We start from the raw sequence: 20,879 nt of genomic DNA, 5'->3' as shown, positions 1-20,879 counted from the left end.
CGTGTTGGTTTAATATCTTTTGGGCTTTTGTTTTCTCTTGGACGGTTTTGTCCCCGGAGTTTTTGTTGAATTAACGAAATTGCCCTTCAGATTAGTACTGGGTTAAGTATAACAGGGTTTAGAGCTCGGTTCGAGTATTGACTGAAGAGGGATCTAAGTGAGAGGTCAGCGGTAGCTATTTGGATTTCGAGGTATGCTCTCTGTTTTGGGTTTCTGATTAAATGTGATGCTGAGCTGAATTTGATTTGGGTATTGATCATGATCAGCTGATTTTCAATTTTGGTATGCTCAATTTATAGTCTTGGGCATGAAAGATTGTTCTTTTTTGTTTAATTTGTGAGTAAGACAACAGATCTGGTGCGTTGTTAGTCCTATTTCGTTAAAGATAGTATCTTTACAGTAAAAATTGATGAACCCAGAAAAACCCTTTTTGACGATCTTGTAATTTCAGTATGGAGGATTTATGGGGTTATTTCTAGTTTTTGTTGCTGACATTGTTTTCTATGGTTTGAAATGCAAGTAGAGGAAGATCATGGCGGGGCCGGGGAGTTCGATGTTGTATTCCTTCCTTCTGTTCATTGTGATTCTGTCACTTCAAGAGATGTATAGAGGGAAGTTAGCATCAACTGAGTTGTTTACGATTCTCGGGGGTTTCATCAGTTCCCTATTGTTCCTTGTGCTGCTCACTGTAAGCCCTAAAGCTCATTTTGGAGAAACTTGCACCGTTTATAGTTCCATATAGCGAGCTTATATCCTATGGCATTGGTTTTTGTTCTTGCAGTTCATTGGCAATTATCAGGAAACATGTGGCGTAAGGACTGGCTGGGGTGCTGGTGAGTGTGTGTGTTCATTTGTTTTTGTTGCGTTCTAAGAGGGTTAGTGTGAATTAGGGTCTTTAAAATGGCAAAAAAAATTCCATCCTATCTGTTGTGGTCAAGTGAGCACCTTTTGTAGAATTGCACTCACCAAGGAAGATTCATCCTTGCCAATTTGTTGGATATGACAACACGACTATCCTCTAACTAGTTCTGCCCTTTTAATTATTCAATCCAAAGCAATTATTGATAATGTGCAAGCCTCAGTAACATGCCACTGTTGTGAGCCTACACTATCTGCATAGTGAATTTTCTGCATGACCTAGGTTTCCCTTGACCATGCAAGTTATATTTGGACTCTCATGAATGGCATGTCTAGGTTTCTTGGACTGTGACCAGCCCAATCCTAAGTCTCTGTTACATGTTTCTTTGAAGTTGGGAAGATAAAAATAAAATAAAATAAAAACAGAGAGTGGAGAAAAGAATGCAACTCTTAAATTCTAGCAACCTAGTAGACCAATTTTGTTGTTTGATTTTTCTTTGTGGGGAAGAGAAAGATGGGTGAAACATTCAGCTAAGTAAAAGTTTCTAGCAAAATTCAACATGCTTCCTTACCATTTTTGTATGAACAACATTTTTCCAGTGTCGTTCATAAATGATCTAACCTTGTTTTGATATTCAGCAAGTACCTTGCTTGTAAGACTTTTCACGTGTTCATAAATTGTCTGACCTTGCTTTTGATATTCAATAGTAAGGAAAGGAAGAATCAGTTGTTCAGATCTTAGTAATCACCTGAGATTTGGGGGGGGGGGGGGGGGGGGGGACAGTGAGTATGGACTTTTCTTTTATAGATTAGTTTGGTGGCGGCTTGAGGGTTCTTTTTCATCTATACATGAATCACTTTCTCAGTTCAGACTGTTAATTCGTTGATGTGTTACTTATAACAAAATGTAGTGATCAAATTTATTTAATTTTTCTTTTGCAGTTATTATAGCAGAAGCAGTTGCTCTTATTGCTGCTAGCACTGTCCATCGAGTTTGTATCACGACATGGTAATGCTAGCTCTTGATTTACTAGTTATGGTATTGTATATTCTCAGACATGCATGTTTTGGGTCTAGTCCCCTTATTGATAAGGAGCCTGACGTTTTCATGAGGTTGAGATTAGGCTACTAACCAAGTCTCAATATTTTGGTATTTTGTTACCAAAATACCTTTGTATGAAATAGTCTGCTTTAAAATAGACAATAGATAGATTAGAGGGATCATCATTTTTTGCTTTTTTCATCTCCTTTTAAGTTACATGCTTATTTTTCAAACTGTCCTTCGGAAAAGGAGAGATTTAGATTCAGTGATTGATACATATGAATTCCATTTCATAACATAAGGACTTCAAAACCTTTTGAGTATCTGAAACTCTTGCAACTGCTGTCAATAGTCTTGAGATGTTGTTAATGATCTAATTTTTACGTGCAGTTTCTTGTTCTCTGCCGGATTACTGTATGAGGTCAACAAGCTTTCAGGGATAATGCTTTCCAAAAGTGAATCTAAAACAAAAAGGCACTGAGCGGTGATATTTATTTTAATTCACATGTTTTGAAATGTTTTTGTTCCCTTTTCTTCCGAGTACAATTTAGCCATAGTAGAAAAGAGAAGTATCAGTTTTAATGTATCAGATATTTGTCAAACATGGAACTTGAAAGATTTGATTCAATCAATAGCATTTCTGGGATCTTGTTTACGTCTGGTACACCTGGAGATTAACTCACCAGAGCTATATATGAGATTGTTTACTTCATATTTCTTCTCTCTCTTTATAGTTTCTTATATCCAAAGGCTCCCCTTGTGTACTGTGAAATTTTGCCACCCTGAGAAATGAACCAGAGACCAAAAATAGACGCCTCCACAAAGTCTCTTTCTCCTTAATTTGCATGCAAGTTCCATAGATTGGATTTGGTTTTTTGCTGCTAATTTATCCAAGGTTCGAAAGTGAAAGAAAGAAGAGCAGACAATGCTTAGCAATATTTATTTGTTTTTGGTTTGAGGGATAGTTTACAAATCTAGATGATGAAGACCAGCAGATTTTTGGGGAAGAACCAATTGCATTTTACTGGTATTAGTTGGTCTTATTTTGAGTACACGTTTTCAGAGTCTTTACTCTTTAGGTAAGGAAGGCCAAGGAGGTTGAAAATATAACACTTTAAGTTGGTACTTGTGTACACCAAACATAGCCCAAAACATTGTCTACATTGTACTGGTTAACATTCTTTATTTGTACCATATCCTTGAACATTATACGGGTTAATCCCACAAAATATAGTCGAGAGCTTTTTCAAAATCGATGGGGTCTTCCTCCTTTTCAAATTTAGCATTTCTCCGATATTCTGATCAGGGTCCATCGTTCATTGGAAAAAAGATTCACCAGCATTGGTAAGTACAGAGCCTCTTCATTTTCTTCCTGGGGTTGTTCCTGAAGACAGTTGGATGTATGCTATCAATATTTGAAAAATGAAAGATCAAAAGTTTCAACTACTTGGAAATTGGATAATCTCCTCCTCCTAGTTCCTGTATGCAATTTCAAATCAATTAATTCCATCAATATTAGGTAATGAAGAATAAGAATAGATTCCTGAGAACCATAAGAGTCATGAGTTCTCACCACCTCTTGCAAAGGCACATCTGCTTTAACTCTCATCAACAGTCGGATCAGCAAGACCGCTTGACGAGCCACCTGTGTTTACATATCTCTATAAACCCTGCTAGTGCCCCGACCAGAATCATGGGCACACAACATGCGGATCCCACATGCCTTCAATTTCCGGTCTCCATGCACGAGTTCGAAGTGAAAAGACGCTTTAGCGACCTTGGTGAAGGGAATGGGGCTGGCTCCTGCACTTGAATGTTTTCCCTTGCTAATTAAAGGACCACAACACATGATCTGGATCATTACTTAGCCCGTGTGGGAACAAAGTATTTGGGGATTGGAATTTGTATCCATAGCCTTCACTAGTGTCGGTTTCGTAATAGCAGTAACAAATGAAATCATAGCTGGGCATGCCAGCAGCAACAACATATACAGCGATACCCAAGAAGTCTCTCATATGAAACCAATCTGGAGAAAAGTCGATTTCCGCTGAACATCGCTCCGCACAATAGCTGAACCATTCCGGAATTTCATTTCCCGGGTAAATGACTCTAAACTGAATCCTCCATTGAATAGCGATCTCAAACAGGACACGTCATATAAGAACTTAAAGTAGACAAAAAGCGTGTGTGCAGAGACGTACATGTTTTGTTTTATGAATTTTCGAATTCGATGATGCCATTTGCATAATTCTAATCCGTGCATTATCCATTATGTTGCTCCTTGAACCCTCATTAAAATTTACGCAATCCATAAACACAAGACGTTCTTCGCGGTAATAAGGATCTTCATATTGATGTACAGTCGTCCTTGAACTTGCCACCCTAGCTCTGCAATGACGTGCAGCCATCTGCGTCCAAAATTTCTAGCAGCGGTGGGAGCTCTCTGGGAAAGATTGAAGCTTCTTACAATTGCTTAACTTCAGAGTACGAAGGCCAGAAACATTTTTGATGCTTCCAGGTATGCTCTCAACCTTGAATTGGGTGTAACACCTTTGTAATTCATATCATTTAAGACCCTGTACACATTCTTGAACAGAAAGCACTAATCAAAGCATAATAGAGGTCGCATCTATCATGATTCCACTGAATAAATCCATCAACAGCATCTTCCATCCTATTTATAGACCCCATATGTATGCACTAAAATGCTATAAATAAAAGATGCAAGCAATGCAACCATTAGCTTCCATTCCGTGAACAATCTCAATGGCTTCCTCCAGCCTCCCCGCCTTGCAAAGACCATGCATCAATCATTCAATCATGATGCCCTATGTCACTGTATCAGGATTACAACCAGCATCAATCACTTTGGTCAAGGGCCGTAACAACCACAAAACGCAATTTTTCCAGTGTCATAATAGGGATGATTAACGCAATTTGTAGTATTGAACACTAAAATTAATGTCAGGAAATATGTATATACACAAACATGAAGCTAATGATCCTTGTTTAAAGTTTCATTCTTGAGTTAGCTAATGATCCCTCTTTAGCTTATGAACTATAAGTATGTGAGCAATTCAATTACTTGAATTACATGTCTCAATCACCCATCTAACTATCTGTTCCGAGTTTCGAGTTCCAACATACATACAATTGTAGATAGCAAGGGAAATAAAGTGGCGAAGCAAACTTACTGTAGACGGCGTCGTCTTGGGTTGAGAGCTCGACGCATGGTGCAGTTTGTAAAACCATAATTACATGCTCACAATATATGCACACAATCATAAAAGGGATTAAGGCTTACCTTCAGCAATCACTGGCATAGATTCCATCTTATGCAGCTGCAAACACGAACACTGAATATGGCCTTCTGTTACTTACCAACTTGCTTCTCAATGGACAGAACTTATGCAATAGTCGTGGTAGTAATCAGGGACCAATTCATCTGTATATATATAGGTGACTTAACCCTCAAGAAGCTTCCCATTAAAGCATTACTCATCGGATTAGGTTTCCTAGTTAGATTCTTAATGTATCACAACTTGTAGCCTTCCTTGTAGACTAAGCAATGGATTACTATCCTTAATGAATTGATACACTATTCATTAAGTCACTAGTATTGATTTACTGTTTGTATCCATGTTAAACTAGGATTGATATTAAGCTAATCATCAATTACTTTATGATGATATGTGTTATGTCCATATTTGATCTTACAATCTCCCCCTTGGACTCACACATATCATGCTCGATGATTTGCACCAGAGAACATCAAAACCTACTTAACTTACTGAAGTGCGCGCCAGATAACAAACTCAAATCGAAAATCCATTCCAACATGGTCAGATCACAGTTACTTATGTAGAGCAAGAAACAGTATACATTTTAACAAAAATGCAGAGTTTCAAAACCACTAACAGAAGCTCCTGCAATCCACATATGTCAAACCAGAAGTGATACAATATATGTTAATGTGTATCAACAAGTAAACATATATTAGGTCCTACTTTATGTTTCTTAAACCAGAAACTCAAGCAAATTTACTGAACACTGATGGCTTAAAATTATTGCTTGAACCTCAACATCATGCTATACATGATTTAAGCCATCTGATAGCAAGTATGATATTCAAAACAAGATGATAATTTCCAAAACAAAACAATAAAGCTGCAGCAAAATCATAACTGGAAATACCTCAAATTTTATTGATAATCAAAACTGTCATTACAAATAAGTTGTGATAAACAAAAATAAAAGATCACAACTAAAACACAAGAACTCAAAAAACCTTAGAATTTTAAATGCTCCAATTGGACTAACTCTCTACTGAACCTAAGCATCTAAATTAGCTAAAATTCCAATGCTTGCTGTATGCTTCTGGAATGCAGCCACTGACAATGCCTTGGTGAAAGGATCTGCTAGCTGTGAATTTGTGTCAATACTCAAAACAGCTATTTCACCATGCTTTACTCTTTCTCTAACACTGTAATACTTTAGATCAATATGCTTGGAATTATTTGACCTTTTACTGTTCTTGCTAAAGAAAACTGCAGCCTCATTGTCACAATAAATCACAAGTGTTCCAGCCACAATGTGACTCAATACTTTGGTCTGCATGAGAAAATTCCTAATCCAAAGTCCTTCACACACAGTTTCATATACTGCAATAAATTCAGATTGCATAGTAGAAGTTGAAACAAGTGTTTGTTTCATGGTTTTCCAAGCAATAGCACCTCCTGCAAGCATGAACACATATCCACAAGTCGATTTCTTGGAGTCCGGATAATTCCCTGCAAAATCTGAGTCTGAGAATCCAATGAGTTTCAGATCCTCCACTTGTCTATAAACTAGCATATAACCCTTAGTTCTCTGCAGGTACCTCAACACTTTCTTCCCAGCTACCCAATGTTCATGGCCTGGATTAGATTGAAATCTTGACAAAATCCCTACTGCAAAAGACAAGTCAGGCCTAGTGCAGACTTGTGCATACATGAGACTTCCTACAAGTCTGGCATAAGGCTTTGACTCCATATTTTCCTTTTCAACATCACTATTGGGACTTTGCTTCTTGGTTAGTTTATCTCCTTTGGACATGGGGACTTCTCCAGTTGCACACTTCTCCATACCAAATCTCTTTAGAATTTTGGTAACATAATTCTGTTGAGACAAACCAAGTAGTCTCTGTGCCCTATCTCTTTTAATCTCAATACCTAGTACATAGGATGCTTCTCCTAAGTCTTTCATGTCAAAATTCTTTGACAGAAAACTCTTGGTATCTTTAAGCAATTTAATGTTACTGCTAGCCAAAAGTATATCATCCACATAGAGTACCAGAAAAATAAAATTGTTCCCAACTGTCTTCAAATAAACACACTCATCAACAAGATTTTCTGTAAATCCAAAAGTAGAAATCACAGAATCAAATTCCTTGTACCACTGTCTAGAAGCTTGTTTTAGGCCATAAATTGATTTTCTTAATTTGCACACTAAGTTTTCACTTCCAGCTCGCACAAAACCTTCTGGTTGCCTCATATAAATCACTTCATCTAGTTCACCATTCAAGAAAGCTGTTTTAACATCCATCTGGTGCAGATCCATATCAAAATGAGCCACCAAAGCCATGATTATCCTAAACGAGTCTTTTGTAGAAACTGGAGAAAAAGTCTCAGTAAAATCAATGCCCTCCTTCTGTGTAAAACCTTTGGCAACTAATCTTGCTTTATGTCTCTCTACATTGCCATTTGCATCTCTTTTGGTTTTGAAAACCCATTTACAACCCATTTACAACCTATAGGCTTCTGGTTTGGGTCAGGTTCAACTAATTCCCAAACTGTATTTTGACTCATGGAATTAATTTCTGCTTCCATTGCTTGCTGCCATTGATGAGATTCATTACTTTCAATGGCTTGATTAAATGTAGTTGGATTATTGTCCTCTGTACAGTCCATTTCAATTTCTGCTTCTTGCAGATAACAATGTAGTCACTCTCTTCCCCCCCATAAGTTGGTTTTCTTGCTCTCTGTGATCTTCTAGGTTGAGCCACTGGATGATTTTGAGGTTCAGTTACTTGACCAGTTACGTGGTCAGTTACTTGGTCAGTGACATGGGCAGTGACATGGTCAGTGACATGGGCAGTGACATGGGCAGTGACTTGACCAGGTACAGTTACTTGGTCAGTGACATGGTCAGTTACGTGACCAGTGACATGATCAGTTACATCTTGTTCTAAAGGCAATGCTACACTTATATTCTCATCTGACACAATTTCCTCAAAATCTGAGGTTAAATCCTCAAGGTTTGTATTGTGAACTTTTTCACTTAGAAACTTTACTTGATGTGTTTCAAAAATTCTAGGTGAATGATGAGCAGAATATAATTTATAGCCTTTAGATTTATCTGGATAACCTATAAAATAGCAACTAACAGTTTTGGGGTCAAGTTTATTCAAGCTTGGATTATAAATCCTAGCTTCTGCATGACATCCCCAAACATGACAGTGATGAAGACTAGGTTTCCTGCCACACCAAAGCTCAAAAGCAGTATTTTCTATGGCTTTGCTAGGTGTCCTGTTGCAAATATAATTTGCAGTTTTTAAAGCCTCACCCCACAGAAATTTAGGCAAACCAGTCGTACACATCATGCATCTAACCATGTTCAAAAGAGTCCTATTCTTTCTCTCTGCAACACCATTCTGTTGTGGATTATAGGGTGTTGTGTATTGAGCTTTAATTCCATTGTCTTGCAAAAACAAGGCAAATGGACCATTTTGTTGGCCGGATTTAGTGTACTTTCCATAGAACTCTCCCCCTCTATCTGACCTTACTGTTTTGATTTTCTTTTCTAGTTGATTTTCTACCTCAGACTTAAATATTTGAAAGGCTTTCAATGCTTGTGCCTTTTCTGAAAGTAGATAAATATAACTGTATCTAGAAAAGTCATCAATGAATGTGATAAAATACACATTCCCACAGATAGTTTGATGCCTAAATGGTCCACATATATCAGTGTGTATGAGTTCTAATAAATTTTGGCTTCTATATGCAGTCTTCTTTCTAGTATTAGTTATTTTTCCCTTAAAGCATTCAACACAGTCTGTTAGATCAGAAAAATCAAGTTCATTTAGGATGTTGTTTTTCACCAAAATTTTCAGTCTCTCTTTTGAAACATGGCCGAGTCTTCTATGCCATAAAAATGCAGACTTTTCATTTAGTTTGGTTCTTTTAACACCTGTTAAAGTGTTAGTACTGTTTGTGTTATTTTCAACAAGTAAAATTTCTTGTTGAGCCATTGAACAATTTAACTGTAAATAATCATTCATAATAACACCAGAACCAATTTGAACAGAATTTTTAGAAATAAGAATTCCATTACTATCCATAACAAGTCTACAACCAGATTTTACTAAAAGAGAAACCGAAACCAAATTCCTTCTCATGGAAGGTACATAAAAAACATTGTCCAAAACTAACAATTTTCCTAATCCTAAATCGAGCTTTAAGGTTCCAATAGCCTTGACTGCCACTCTCATGCCATTACCTACACACAGGTTCACTTCATCACTTTTTGGGATTCTCCTCCTTATGAATCCCTGCAAAGAATTAGTAATATGAATAGGTGAGCCTGAATCTATCCACCAAGACTGAGGTTCAACATTTATAAGATTAATTTCTAAAGAAAAAACTGTATTAGAAAAAATCTTACCCTTTTTGGCTAACCAATTTTTATAGCCAGTGCAGTCCTTTTTCATGTGTCCTACTCTTTTGCAAAAGTAGCACTTGAACCTAAATGGCCTGTTTTCCTTGGCCACTGCAGCTGTTGAACTCTTAGTTATGGCTTTGATAGACTTGAGCTTATTCTGGGGCTTTTTCCTTTTAGGCTTCTCAATGAGGTTAATGGTTGTAGCAGGTTGCTTTTCTTCCTTGATCCTAGATTCTTCATCCACACAGATGGATATAAGTTCATCTAGAGTCCAGTTTCCCTTTTGAGAGTTGTAACTGGTCCTAAGATGACTAAAACTGTTAGGCAAGGAATGTAGTGCATAATGCACTACCTGCTCATCCCTAACCCCCATCAAGAGCTCCCTGAGTCTGCCATTTATATTGATCATCTTCATAATATGCTCTCTAACTCCCCCTGAACCCATGTACTTCAAATCATGAAACTCCTTGGTTAGCCTAGCAGCTTCTGCTTTTTCACTTTCTTTAAACTTAGCACCTATGAGTTCCAGAAAATCTGATGCTAGCTCAGGTTCTTCTATACTTCCCCTGACAGTCTTGGACATAGAGGTACGAATGAGGTTCTTAGCCATTCTATTGGACCTATGCCACTTCTTGTAAAGATCAGTTTCCTTCTTAGTGCTCTTTTCAGTTAACTCTTCAGGTTTGTCCTCAGTGAAGCAATAGTCTATGTTCTCATGCATTCCCATATAGTTCTCTACAGAATCTAGCCAAGCTCTATAGTTGGTTCCAGTTAGCATCAAGACACTGTTCAAGTTCATGTAAGAGTTACCTAAGGAGCAAAACAAAAATTCGTGTGAGTTCTCAATTTGTAAAGAAAATAACTTTAAGTTTTCTGTGTTTTATTTAGCTTTAAGCAACCAAAACAAGAACATACAGAAAACCTAAACAATCCATACTTGTATTCATATCAGTCCATAACCAAAAATAATGTTAAGCAACACTTTTGAGCAGAAGCATAACATCCTGGAGTTCTTTATCAATATACCATGTTCAATGAAAACAAGTTATCCAAAGAAATTTATCCACATCTTTAGACAGAAGAAAAATTTCTAAGTATCCGTATTTATTTTCATCAAGCACGCATATTGCTGTTTTGTATTCTAAAACCATACTTGACCACTTCTTTGGAAGATAAAACTGAAGCATAGTTTTAAAACACAAAACACAATTTCAGTTTTGTTACTCGATCAGATACTTGATTAGTTACTTGACCAGTTACATGGTCAGTGACCTGACCAGTTACATGGTCAGTGACCTGACCAGTTACATGGTCAGTGACCTGACCAGTTACTTGGTCAGTGACCTGACCAGTTACATGGTCAGTGACCTGATCATTGTTTTCTGCCAACATCAATGACGAATGCTTTGTGCATCATAATCACTTATGCCAACAGAAAACCACAAAACCCATGAGCTTTTAACTTTATATTCTACCCAGATTCATCCTTGTAAGAAAATTAAGCTCTCATATCTGTCAATTTTAATAATGTGTAAAAAATTCTGGGAGATTTTTGTTCTTCATGCAATTTTTACACAATCACAGATACAATACCATATCATCAATCAATTCATCATGCATATTCAAGCACAATCAAAATTGTTTCGATTCCAAGAAACCACAGAACAATCAAGAAATTGTAAATTTCATCCGGTCACCATCTACTCTAACCTAACGCACGCCGGGAATGCAACTAGGGTTCTTGAGCACAATCAAAAACTCAATTATCATGCTATGAATCGAAATCAATTTCACAGAAAAACCTGTTTTTGCTTTTTCCCCAATTTGCTGCTAAAAATCACAGCGGAAGCATGAATTTGATATTTAACCAGATGCAGCAATCGACTTAAGTAACTTACCTTGATCAGTTACATGACCAGTTACATGGTCAGTTACCTGATCAGTGACTTGGTCAGTTACCTGACCAGTTACTTGATCCGTAAAGCAAAAACCTTTTTTTTTTTTTTTTTTTTTTTTTTTTTTTTTTTTTTTGTGTTTGTTTTGCAAAACCCTAAAACGATTTTGATACTTGTGAGCCTATGCTCTGATACCAATTGTAAAACCATAATTACATGCTCACAATATATGCACACAATCATAAAAGGGATTAAGGCTTACCTTCAGCAATCACTGGCATAGATTCCATCTTATGCAGCTGCAAACACGAACACTGAATATGGCCTTCTGTTACTTACCAACTTGCTTCTCAATGGACAGAACTTATGCAATAGTCGTGGTAGTAATCAGGGACCAATTCATCTGTATATATATAGGTGACTTAACCCTCAAGAAGCTTCCCATTAAAGCATTACTCATCGGATTAGGTTTCCTAGTTAGATTCTTAATGTATCACAACTTGTAGCCTTCCTTGTAGACTAAGCAATGGATTACTATCCTTAATGAATTGATACACTATTCATTAAGTCACTAGTATTGATTTACTGTTTGTATCCATGTTAAACTAGGATTGATATTAAGCTAATCATCAATTACTTTATGATGATATGTGTTATGTCCATATTTGATCTTACACAGTTGTCTCCTCTCTCTCTATTAAGGAAGCGTTTGTGTTATCGTCTCCTTTGCATCTCAAAAGAGTGAAAACACACGACGTCATTTTTGGCGTTGTTTAACAAAAACACACGTGCAACTGCAAGTATTAAATATGATCCGCCAACATTTTGAACATTTTGACCGAGGGTTGGTAGAAATCAAAAGAAAGAATGAGACCTTGACAGTTTGAAACTATATGTTGCGGCAAAAAGAATATGTAATTTCATCAATTTCTTGTTTTAGTCACTGTACATTGATGCCGTAGCAAAGATAACAGAAGATTGAAATGATACAAGCACATATACCAAACTACCAAGCGTCCTAGTTAGTTCACTTCACATCTTCAATCTATGTTTGGGGACTTGGAGTTACAATGCTTGAACTAAAGCTGGGTCTTGATCTTTCACTTTCCAGAATGGTAGAAAACCCAAAAGAAGATCTATAAGACTCATTCCCAAGTGGCATTGGCCTATCTGGTAGTTTAGGAATATCAATATCACCCTCCAACATCCTCAGTGCTTCTGAAATGGTAGGCCTAAAAGCCACCATAACATGAGCACAAAGAATCCCAACATTCACAAACCTCTCCATAACACTCTTTGGTCCTTCCTCCCTCAATGTCTCATCAAAAACCTCCTCCACACTCCCTGCTTTCGCATGCATCCACGCCCAATCCGTGATCAAAACAACCGAATTCAAATTCATGCTGGAATTCGATGTGTCCAGCACTTTCCTCCCACTCATGATCTCAAGAATCACAATGCCGAAGCTGTAAACATCGCTCTTCTCTGTAAGCTGTCCATAGAGAGCATATTCAGGTGCCAAATAACCATAAGTGCCAGCAACTCTTGTTGTCAAGTGAGTATGCCCCTCTGAACTTTGCTTGGCCAAACCAAAGTCTGCAACTTTCGCCTTCATTTCCGAGTCCAAGAGTATGTTAGTCCCTTTTATGTCCCTGTGATAAATAGCAGGCTTGATCCCATTGTGCAAGTAAACAAGCCCCTTTGCAACATCAAGTATTATACTCTTTCTCTGAGGCCAACTCAATCTCCTATTACTATTGCTCAAGTGGTCACTCAGATTCCCATTTGACATGAAATCATAAACCAAGAACCTCCTTTTCCCTTTAAAATCATCACTAGTAACACAACACCCTCTAAGCGAGAGCAGATTCCTATGCCGGATTTTGCTTATAATCTCTACCTCATTTGAAAACTCCTCGTCCCCTTTCGAATCCAAAGACTCCATATCAAGAATTTGCTTCACTGCAACAAGAGTCCCATCAGCAAGTGTGCCCTTGTACACAACCCCATACCCACCTTGGCCTATCATGTTCTTCTGAGAGAACCCATCAGTGGCTCTCTCAAGCTCCGAAATCCCAAACCACTTTGCACCAGAATTAGGCAACAAACTAGCTCTAAAGCTACTCACATACTCATCATGCCTAGCATTTTGCCTCCCTTTCAAGTCATACCTCCTGTACATGACTATAACCCCAACAGCAAGCAAAATCCCAAGAATAGCCCCCAAAACCCCAAACACCCATTTCAGCAGAGTCTTCCTGCTCACCTGACTTGAACTCTTCTTGGCAGCTGAGGTGGACAGAGGCAAGCCCAGAATGCAAGCCCCAGTTCTTGGATCATCTGGGCCCAACTGGTTCACAATCCCTGCAGCATATAACACAGTAAAGTAGAAACATTTGGTGTTGTTTGGGCCCAACCCGCTCAACAAGTTAGTCACACTCAACCCTGCATCAAGGCAAGAGCTGCACTTGGTGAGCCCCTCCAGATCTCCTTTGCACGATGTGTCTATAGCGCTGATGGCCCCCACCTTTTCCGTCCAGTCCTGGACGGTGAGGATTCCGGCACAGCTGGCGGGGCTGGAGACGAACTGGGTGGTGTTCGGGAAGCAGAGGGGGACTAGGGTGGGCTGGAGGGACAAAGATGAGAGCTTGGACTGGAAATCAGAGAGGCAAGCGGCGGAGGCGGTGGCGTTGGGGAGCTGGAACATGGAGGTTTGCTTGAGGTGTTGGGCCAGGCCTATGCCGAAGAGGCTGAGGAGGGTCTGGCAGCAGTGTGTGCCGTTCGGGGCGATGCAGAGGGAGGTGTCCCATGGGAAGGTTTCGACGTAGCTCAGATCTATGGGGCATGATGAAGCAGCAGCTGCAACAGTGTTGAGAGTGATGGAGATGAGGAAGACAAGAGAGCAGAATGTGAAGGTTTTGCTGCACATCTTGCTTGATGTGCTTGTTGATGTTGTCTTCACTTGAAGGCATAGCAGCCGAAAGAATTGAAGACTTTTTGGAGTGGGTAGCCACATGTTTTGCATCCCATGTTTGCATGTGCCAAGTCTAATAATACATATGTGGACAAGGCAATTATGGAGCAGCTGCATAAAGCCATGGAAAGAGAATATATGGCAGCTGGAAAGTAGAGAAAGAGTCAAAAAGCTTGTTGAATTTGGCAGCCTAGTGTTGGTATTCATGATGACTGCGTGTGCTAGACATAGCACATAATTATAGACAGAATTGGGGCATTGCAGCCGTATGGGAAAATAATGAGAGGAACGTGAAGCAGAGAGAAGCAGAAGGGAGAAACAAATTGATAGCCATCCTTGAATACTCATAAGCCTTCCTATTCTTGTTGGTGACTTAGCTACTCCATAGTTGAAGCTTCTTAAGCTTAGTTGTTGGTGTTGCTATGTATTGTATATGAGAAGTAAGAATTCTTCTTCTTCTCTATTTGAATCAAAGGAGAGTTAATAGGTTTGGGTGTATTGGGGATTTGGGTAGAGAGAGTTGTTCATAAACTCTAATTGTATGTTTCTCCAAATTGATCATAGTGGAATATCTTGCCGGCTCCGTAAGTGGATGTAGTTCAATCACACTGATTGAGTGAACCACTATAAATCTTGGTGTTTCTTTGTGGTTTGCAAATAAGTTGTTTTATTTTGCTTTGTTTGTTACTGTTGAATTCATATCAATACCTTGTTTGTTACGCTTCCGCACAACAAACTGGTATCAGAGCTCCGGTTCTGAATTTGGGAGTTGTGTATTGATTGGATTCAATGGTTGACACAAAGAAAAATTCGAGTTCGGGTTCATCGTCGTCGACTACTAGGCCATCAATTGGCAATGCCAAATTTGAAGTTGAGAAGTTTGATGGAACAAACAATTTTGGCATGTGGCAGTGTGAGATGATGGACGTCTTGTGTCAACAAGAATTGGATATAGCTCTTGAAGACAAACCAGAAGATATGAGTGAGAAGGAGTGGAAGCAGATTAATAAGTGGGCTTGTGGTTCTATCAGATTGTGCCTTGCAAAGGATATGAAGTTCTTTATCATGAAAGAAACTTCGGCAAAACAGCTGTGGAAGAAATTGGAAGACCAATACATGATCAAGAGTGCTGAAAACCGGTTTCACCTGAAGAGGCGGCTTTTCCGATTCAATTATCGGCAAGGTATTTCTATGTCTGAACACATCAGTGATTTCAATAAGATACTTGCAGATTTGGCTAATTTAGATGTGCAAATTAGTGATGAGGATAAGGCTTTGTGTTTGCTAAATTCTCTCCCTGACGAGTATGAGCATTTGATTACAACTTTGTTGCATGGAAAAGAATTTGTGAAATTTGATGATGTGTGTAATTCATTGATAAATAATGAGTGTCGAAAGAAGGAGAAGCAATTGCAGAAAGTGACAGGTGAAGCACTTGTAGTAAGAGGAAGATCTAGAGATAGAAATTTTGGTGGAAAAAGAGGTAATTCTCGTTCCAAGTCAAGAGGCAAATTTCCTGCAAAAGATGAGTGTGCTTTTTGTCACCAAAAGGGGCATTGGAAGAAAGATTGTCCCAAGTTGAAGACTAGAGACAAGAAGGGTTCTGAAGTGAATGTTGCAAAATCTGAAGATGATGATGATTTTGGTTTTGCATTGAGTTGTTCATCTACCTTTGATGATGTTAAAGAGGATGAGATTGATTTTGCTTTGGCAAGCTCATCTTCACTTGATTACTCTGAGAAATGGATTCTGGATTCGGGTTGTACACACCACATGTGTCCTAACAAGGAATGGTTCTCTACTTTAAGAGAACTAAATGGTGGAGTAGTTTTGATGGGAGATGATAGTCCTTGCAGAACTAGAGGGATTGGTACAATTCGTCTAAAAATGCATGATGGGGTTGTTAGAGAATTGACAGATGTTCGGTATGTTCCGAACTTGAAGAAAAATCTTATCTCTTTGGGAACTTTAGAATCAAAGGGTCTTACAATCACATTGAAGAATGGAGTTGCCAGAGTTGTGTCAGGTTCACTTGTGATGATGAGAGGTACTAGAGATAGAAACTTGTATTTTCTACAAGGGAGTACAGTGACAAGTGAAACAGCAATTTCTGAGACTACAGATGATGCAGATACTACCAGATTATGGCATATGCGTCTTGGACATGCTGGTGAGAAAGCAATGCAGGGATTAGTGAAGCAAGGTTTGTTGAAGGGTGCAAAGACTTGCAAATTGGAATTTTGTGAACATTGTGTATTGGGAAAGCAGACTAGAGTGAAGTTTGGTACTGCAGTTCATCAGACTAAAGGTGCTCTAGACTATGTTCACACAGATGTGTGGGGACCTACCAAAACTGCATCTTTGGGAGGTAAACACTACTATGTCTCTTTTGTTGATGACTTCTCTAGAAGAGTATGGGTGTATACCATGAAGCATAAAGATGAAGTCTTAGATATATTTGTGAAGTGGAAGAAGATGATTGAGACTCAGACAGGTCGGAAAATTAAGAGACTCAGATCAGATAATGGTGGTGAATACAAGTCTGATCCATTCTTGAAGTTATGTCAAGATGAGGGCATTGTGAGACACTTCACAGTTAGAGAGACACCGCAACAAAATGGGGTGGCAGAGCGCATGAATCGTACTTTACTAGAGAAAGTTCGATGTATGTTGTCTAATGCTGGATTAGGCAAAGAGTTTTGGGCTGAGGCAGTTACATATGCAGGCCATCTCATCAACAGGTTGCCTACTGCTGCAAATGAGGGTAAAACGCCCATGGAGGTATGGTCTGGAAAACCTGCTACTGATTATCATTACTTACATATTTTTGGTTGTCCTGCTTATTTTCATGTCAGGGAAAGCAAGCTTGATCCGAGAGCCAAGAAAGCTATTTTCTTGGGATTTAATGATGGTGTGAAGGGATTTAGGCTTTGGTGTCCAGATGTGAGGAAAGTTATTGTAAGCAGAGATGTGACATTCGATGAGGCTGTTATGGTTAATCAGAGTGAGCAGACTGATTCTCAAAAACAGAAGATGACCATAGAGAGTTTGAAGCAGGTGGAGTTTAAAGAAAAAGTTGATGAAACTCCAATTGATCCAGGTAGTCCTACAGTTGAGCTAGATGATTCTACAAATGAAGATTCAAGTATTGAAGTAGACGCTCAAGCTCAAGAGTCTCCACAGCAACATGGACCTATTGCACTTAGAAAAGGAAAAAGAAATGCTCCAAAGCCGGCTTGGCTAAATGATATGGTAACTTATGCACTTCCAATTATTGAAGAAGAAATTCCTTCTACCTATGAAGAAGCTGTGATACATGCAGATAGTGTAGAATGGGAAAAAGCAATGGATGAAGAGATGAAGTCTCTTCACAAGAACAAGACTTGGGAGTTGGTTCAGTTACCACATGGGAAGAGAGCAATTGGCTGCAAATGGGTATTTGCTAAAAAGGAAGGATCTCGATACAAGGCTAGATTGGTAGCTAAAGGCTATGCACAAAAAGAAGGAATAGACTACAATGAGGTATTTTCTCCTGTTGTGAAGCATTCTTCTATTCGTATTCTATTAGCCTTGGTTGCACATTTTGATCTTGAGTTAGCACAACTTGATGTCAAAACTGCATTTTTACATGGTGAATTGAAAGAAGAGATCTATATGACTCAGCCAGATGGTTTCAAAGTTGCTGGTAAGGAAAAATTGGTTTGCAAACTGCATAAATCATTGTATGGTTTGAAACAGTCTCCAAGACAGTGGTATAAGCGGTTTGATAAATTTATGTTTGGTCAGAAGTACACTAGGAGTCTTTATGATCCATGTGTTTACTTTCGCAAGCTACATGATGGGAGCTTCATTTATTTGCTCTTATATGTTGATGATATGCTAATTGCATCTAAGAGCAAGGTGGAAATTGAAAAATTAAAATCACAGTTGAGTGGTGAATTTGAAATGAAGGACTTGGGAGAAGCTAAGAAGATTTTGGGCATGGAAATTGAAAGAGATAGATCGAAAGGCAAGGTTTGTTTGTCACAAAAACAATATTTGAAGAAGATACTACAGCGGTTTGGCATGGTTGATAAATCTAAACCTATAAGTACACCACTTGCCTCTCATTTCAAGCTTAAATCTTCTATGTCTCCTAGCACTGATGATGATAGGAAATATATGGCTAAAGTTCCTTATGCTAGTGCTGTTGGTAGCTTGATGTATTGTATGGTGTGTACTAGACCTGACATTTCACAGGCTTTAAGTGTGGTGAGCAGATATATGCATAACCCAGGAAAAAGTCATTGGCAAGCAGTGAAATGGATTCTACGGTATATTCTTGGTACTGTGGATGTTGGAATTGTGTTTCAGCAGGATAAGATGAGTCAGTGTGTTGTTGGGTATGTGGACTCTGATTTCGCAGGTGATTTGGATAAGTGCCGATCTACTACAGCTTATGTGTTTACTCTTGCTAGTGGAGCGGTGAGTTGGAAGTCGAACTTGCAATCTACTATTGCTTTGTCGACTACAGAAGCTGAATACATGGCGGTAACAGAGGGTGCAAAAGAAGCAGTTTGGCTTCGTGGTTTGCTTGAGGACTTGGGAATAATTCAAGATTATGTGGATCTCTATTGTGATAGTCAGAGTGCTATTCATTTGGCAGAGAACCAGGTTACTCATGCTCGCACTAAACATATCAATGTCAAATTTCACAAGATTCGTCAACTGGTGGAGGATGGTGATATAGAGCTCCTGAAAGTTGGAACTGAAGACAACCCTGCTGATATGTTGACCAAACCAGTTCCATTGAGCAAGTTCAAGCATTGCTTGAACTTGATTGGTGTTCGTAAAATTTGATCTTCCCTACGGGGATGTTGGAGCGGCAAATTGGTATATGATATTCTACTTGTGATGTTATTGTATCAAGTGAAGCCAAGGTGGAGATTGTTGATGTTGTCTTCACTTGAAGGCATAGCAGCCGAAAGAATTGAAGACTTTTTGGAGTGGGTAGCCACATGTTTTGCATCCCATGTTTGCATGTGCCAAGTCTAATAATACATATGTGGACAAGGCAATTATGGAGCAGCTGCATAAAGCCATGGAAAGAGAATATATGGCAGCTGGAAAGTAGAGAAAGAGTCAAAAAGCTTGTTGAATTTGGCAGCCTAGTGTTGGTATTCATGATGACTGCGTGTGCTAGACATAGCACATAATTATAGACAGAATTGGGGCATTGCAGCCGTATGGGAAAATAATGAGAGGAACGTGAAGCAGAGAGAAGCAGAAGGGAGAAACAAATTGATAGCCATCCTTGAATACTCATAAGCCTTCCTATTCTTGTTGGTGACTTAGCTACTCCATAGTTGAAGCTTCTTAAGCTTAGTTGTTGGTGTTGCTATGTATTGTATATGAGAAGTAAGAATTCTTCTTCTTCTCTATTTGAATCAAAGGAGAGTTAATAGGTTTGGGTGTATTGGGGATTTGGGTAGAGAGAGTTGTTCATAAACTCTAATTGTATGTTTCTCCAAATTGATCATAGTGGAATATCTTGCCGGCTCCGTAAGTGGATGTAGTTCAATCACACTGATTGAGTGAACCACTATAAATCTTGGTGTTTCTTTGTGGTTTGCAAATAAGTTGTTTTATTTTGCTTTGTTTGTTACTGTTGAATTCATATCAATACCTTGTTTGTTACGCTTCCGCACAACAGTGCTTGTTGTCTGAAAATGGTGTTGGACATTTTGGATCAAGGAATATAGAGTTTTGAGTTTGAGCAGTGAAAGTGGTCAACGTTGGCTGCGGATTGGTCAAAAGAATCAAACATGCACGTTTTTGCTTTGGATTTTGTTATTTTGGTAAACCATCTATGGGGGTTATGATAATGAAGTTTGGTGGTTAAGCAACTACGAAAAGGTTTCAGTTCACACTTACGGAGAAGAATAAACTTGTGTTTCCGGCATGTGAAACTGAATAAACTAGTGTTTGACACTTCTAATGAGATTAGTATTTTACAAGTTGTGGATTAAACCAAGTCTTGTTCTTGTTCTTCCTAGGAAATTTAGTAAATTTTGTACGGGAAAAGTGAGTGTAACGGTAGAAAATTTGAGTACTACTATTCTGCGATTTGTTTATTACCATATATACTAAGGACATTTTTTATGGCTGGGATCTGGTAAGGTATAAAGTGGGAAATCATGGCATTTGACTAAAGGAAACAGTTTTCCTTTGTCAAGAAAATACTAATTCATTGTTTAGGCGTGGTGCCTTGTGTTAGATTTGTGCTTGTTGTTTTATTCTTGGTTGGGTGTTTTGATTCTTTTGATTTTAGTTAGGGTTGATTTTATCTAGATTGACGAAATATTTTGGTTTGATATGAGGATTGATTCTATCTATATCAACGAAATATTTTGATTTGATATAATTTTTTATT

The 20,879-nt window shown here is 38.5% G+C and overlaps 2 protein-coding genes and 1 long non-coding RNA gene across 5 annotated transcripts; 1 reads left to right on the top strand and 2 right to left on the bottom strand.

Moving 5' to 3' along the window:
* The first annotated feature begins 29 nt into the window (after positions 1-29).
* LOC112169895 (keratinocyte-associated protein 2) lies at positions 30-2,564 on the top strand. Of its 2 annotated transcripts, none has more exons than XM_024306988.2 (5): positions 30-191; positions 524-688; positions 782-833; positions 1,801-1,867; positions 2,291-2,564. In XM_024306988.2, exons 2-5 carry the CDS (start codon positions 533-535, stop codon positions 2,379-2,381), a joined length of 366 nt encoding a protein of 121 aa, XP_024162756.1. In that variant the 5' UTR covers positions 30-191; positions 524-532; the 3' UTR covers positions 2,382-2,564. The 2 variants fall into 2 exon arrangements, with proteins under 2 accessions (XP_024162756.1, XP_024162755.1); XM_024306987.2 differs by having other exon boundaries at positions 37-191; positions 521-688.
* Positions 2,565-2,804: 240 nt separating this feature from the next.
* LOC121049913 lies at positions 2,805-5,144 on the bottom strand. 2 transcript variants are annotated; one of them, XR_005801621.1, is made up of 3 exons: positions 5,095-5,144; positions 3,474-4,487; positions 2,805-3,379 (listed from the first exon to the last, which is right to left on the bottom strand). It is a non-coding gene; the product is annotated as an uncharacterized LOC121049913 (long non-coding RNA). The 2 variants fall into 2 exon arrangements; XR_005801622.1 differs by having other exon boundaries at positions 2,805-3,284.
* Positions 5,145-12,387: 7,243 nt separating this feature from the next.
* LOC112169893 (probable receptor-like protein kinase At1g11050) lies at positions 12,388-20,302 on the bottom strand. The gene is made up of 2 exons (XM_024306985.2): positions 20,169-20,302; positions 12,388-14,442 (listed from the first exon to the last, which is right to left on the bottom strand). The coding sequence occupies exon 2, from the start codon at positions 14,420-14,422 to the stop codon at positions 12,539-12,541; it is 1,884 nt and encodes a 627-aa protein (XP_024162753.1). The 5' UTR covers positions 14,423-14,442; positions 20,169-20,302; the 3' UTR covers positions 12,388-12,538.
* Between the last annotated feature and the right edge of the window lie 577 nt (positions 20,303-20,879).

Source organism: Rosa chinensis, chromosome 6 (assembly GCF_002994745.2).
Source record: "Rosa chinensis cultivar Old Blush chromosome 6, RchiOBHm-V2, whole genome shotgun sequence".
Classification (NCBI taxonomy): domain Eukaryota; kingdom Viridiplantae; phylum Streptophyta; class Magnoliopsida; order Rosales; family Rosaceae; genus Rosa; species Rosa chinensis.
The sequence above is the reverse complement of the archived record's forward strand: the minus strand, read 5'-3'. Positions and strand labels throughout refer to the sequence as shown.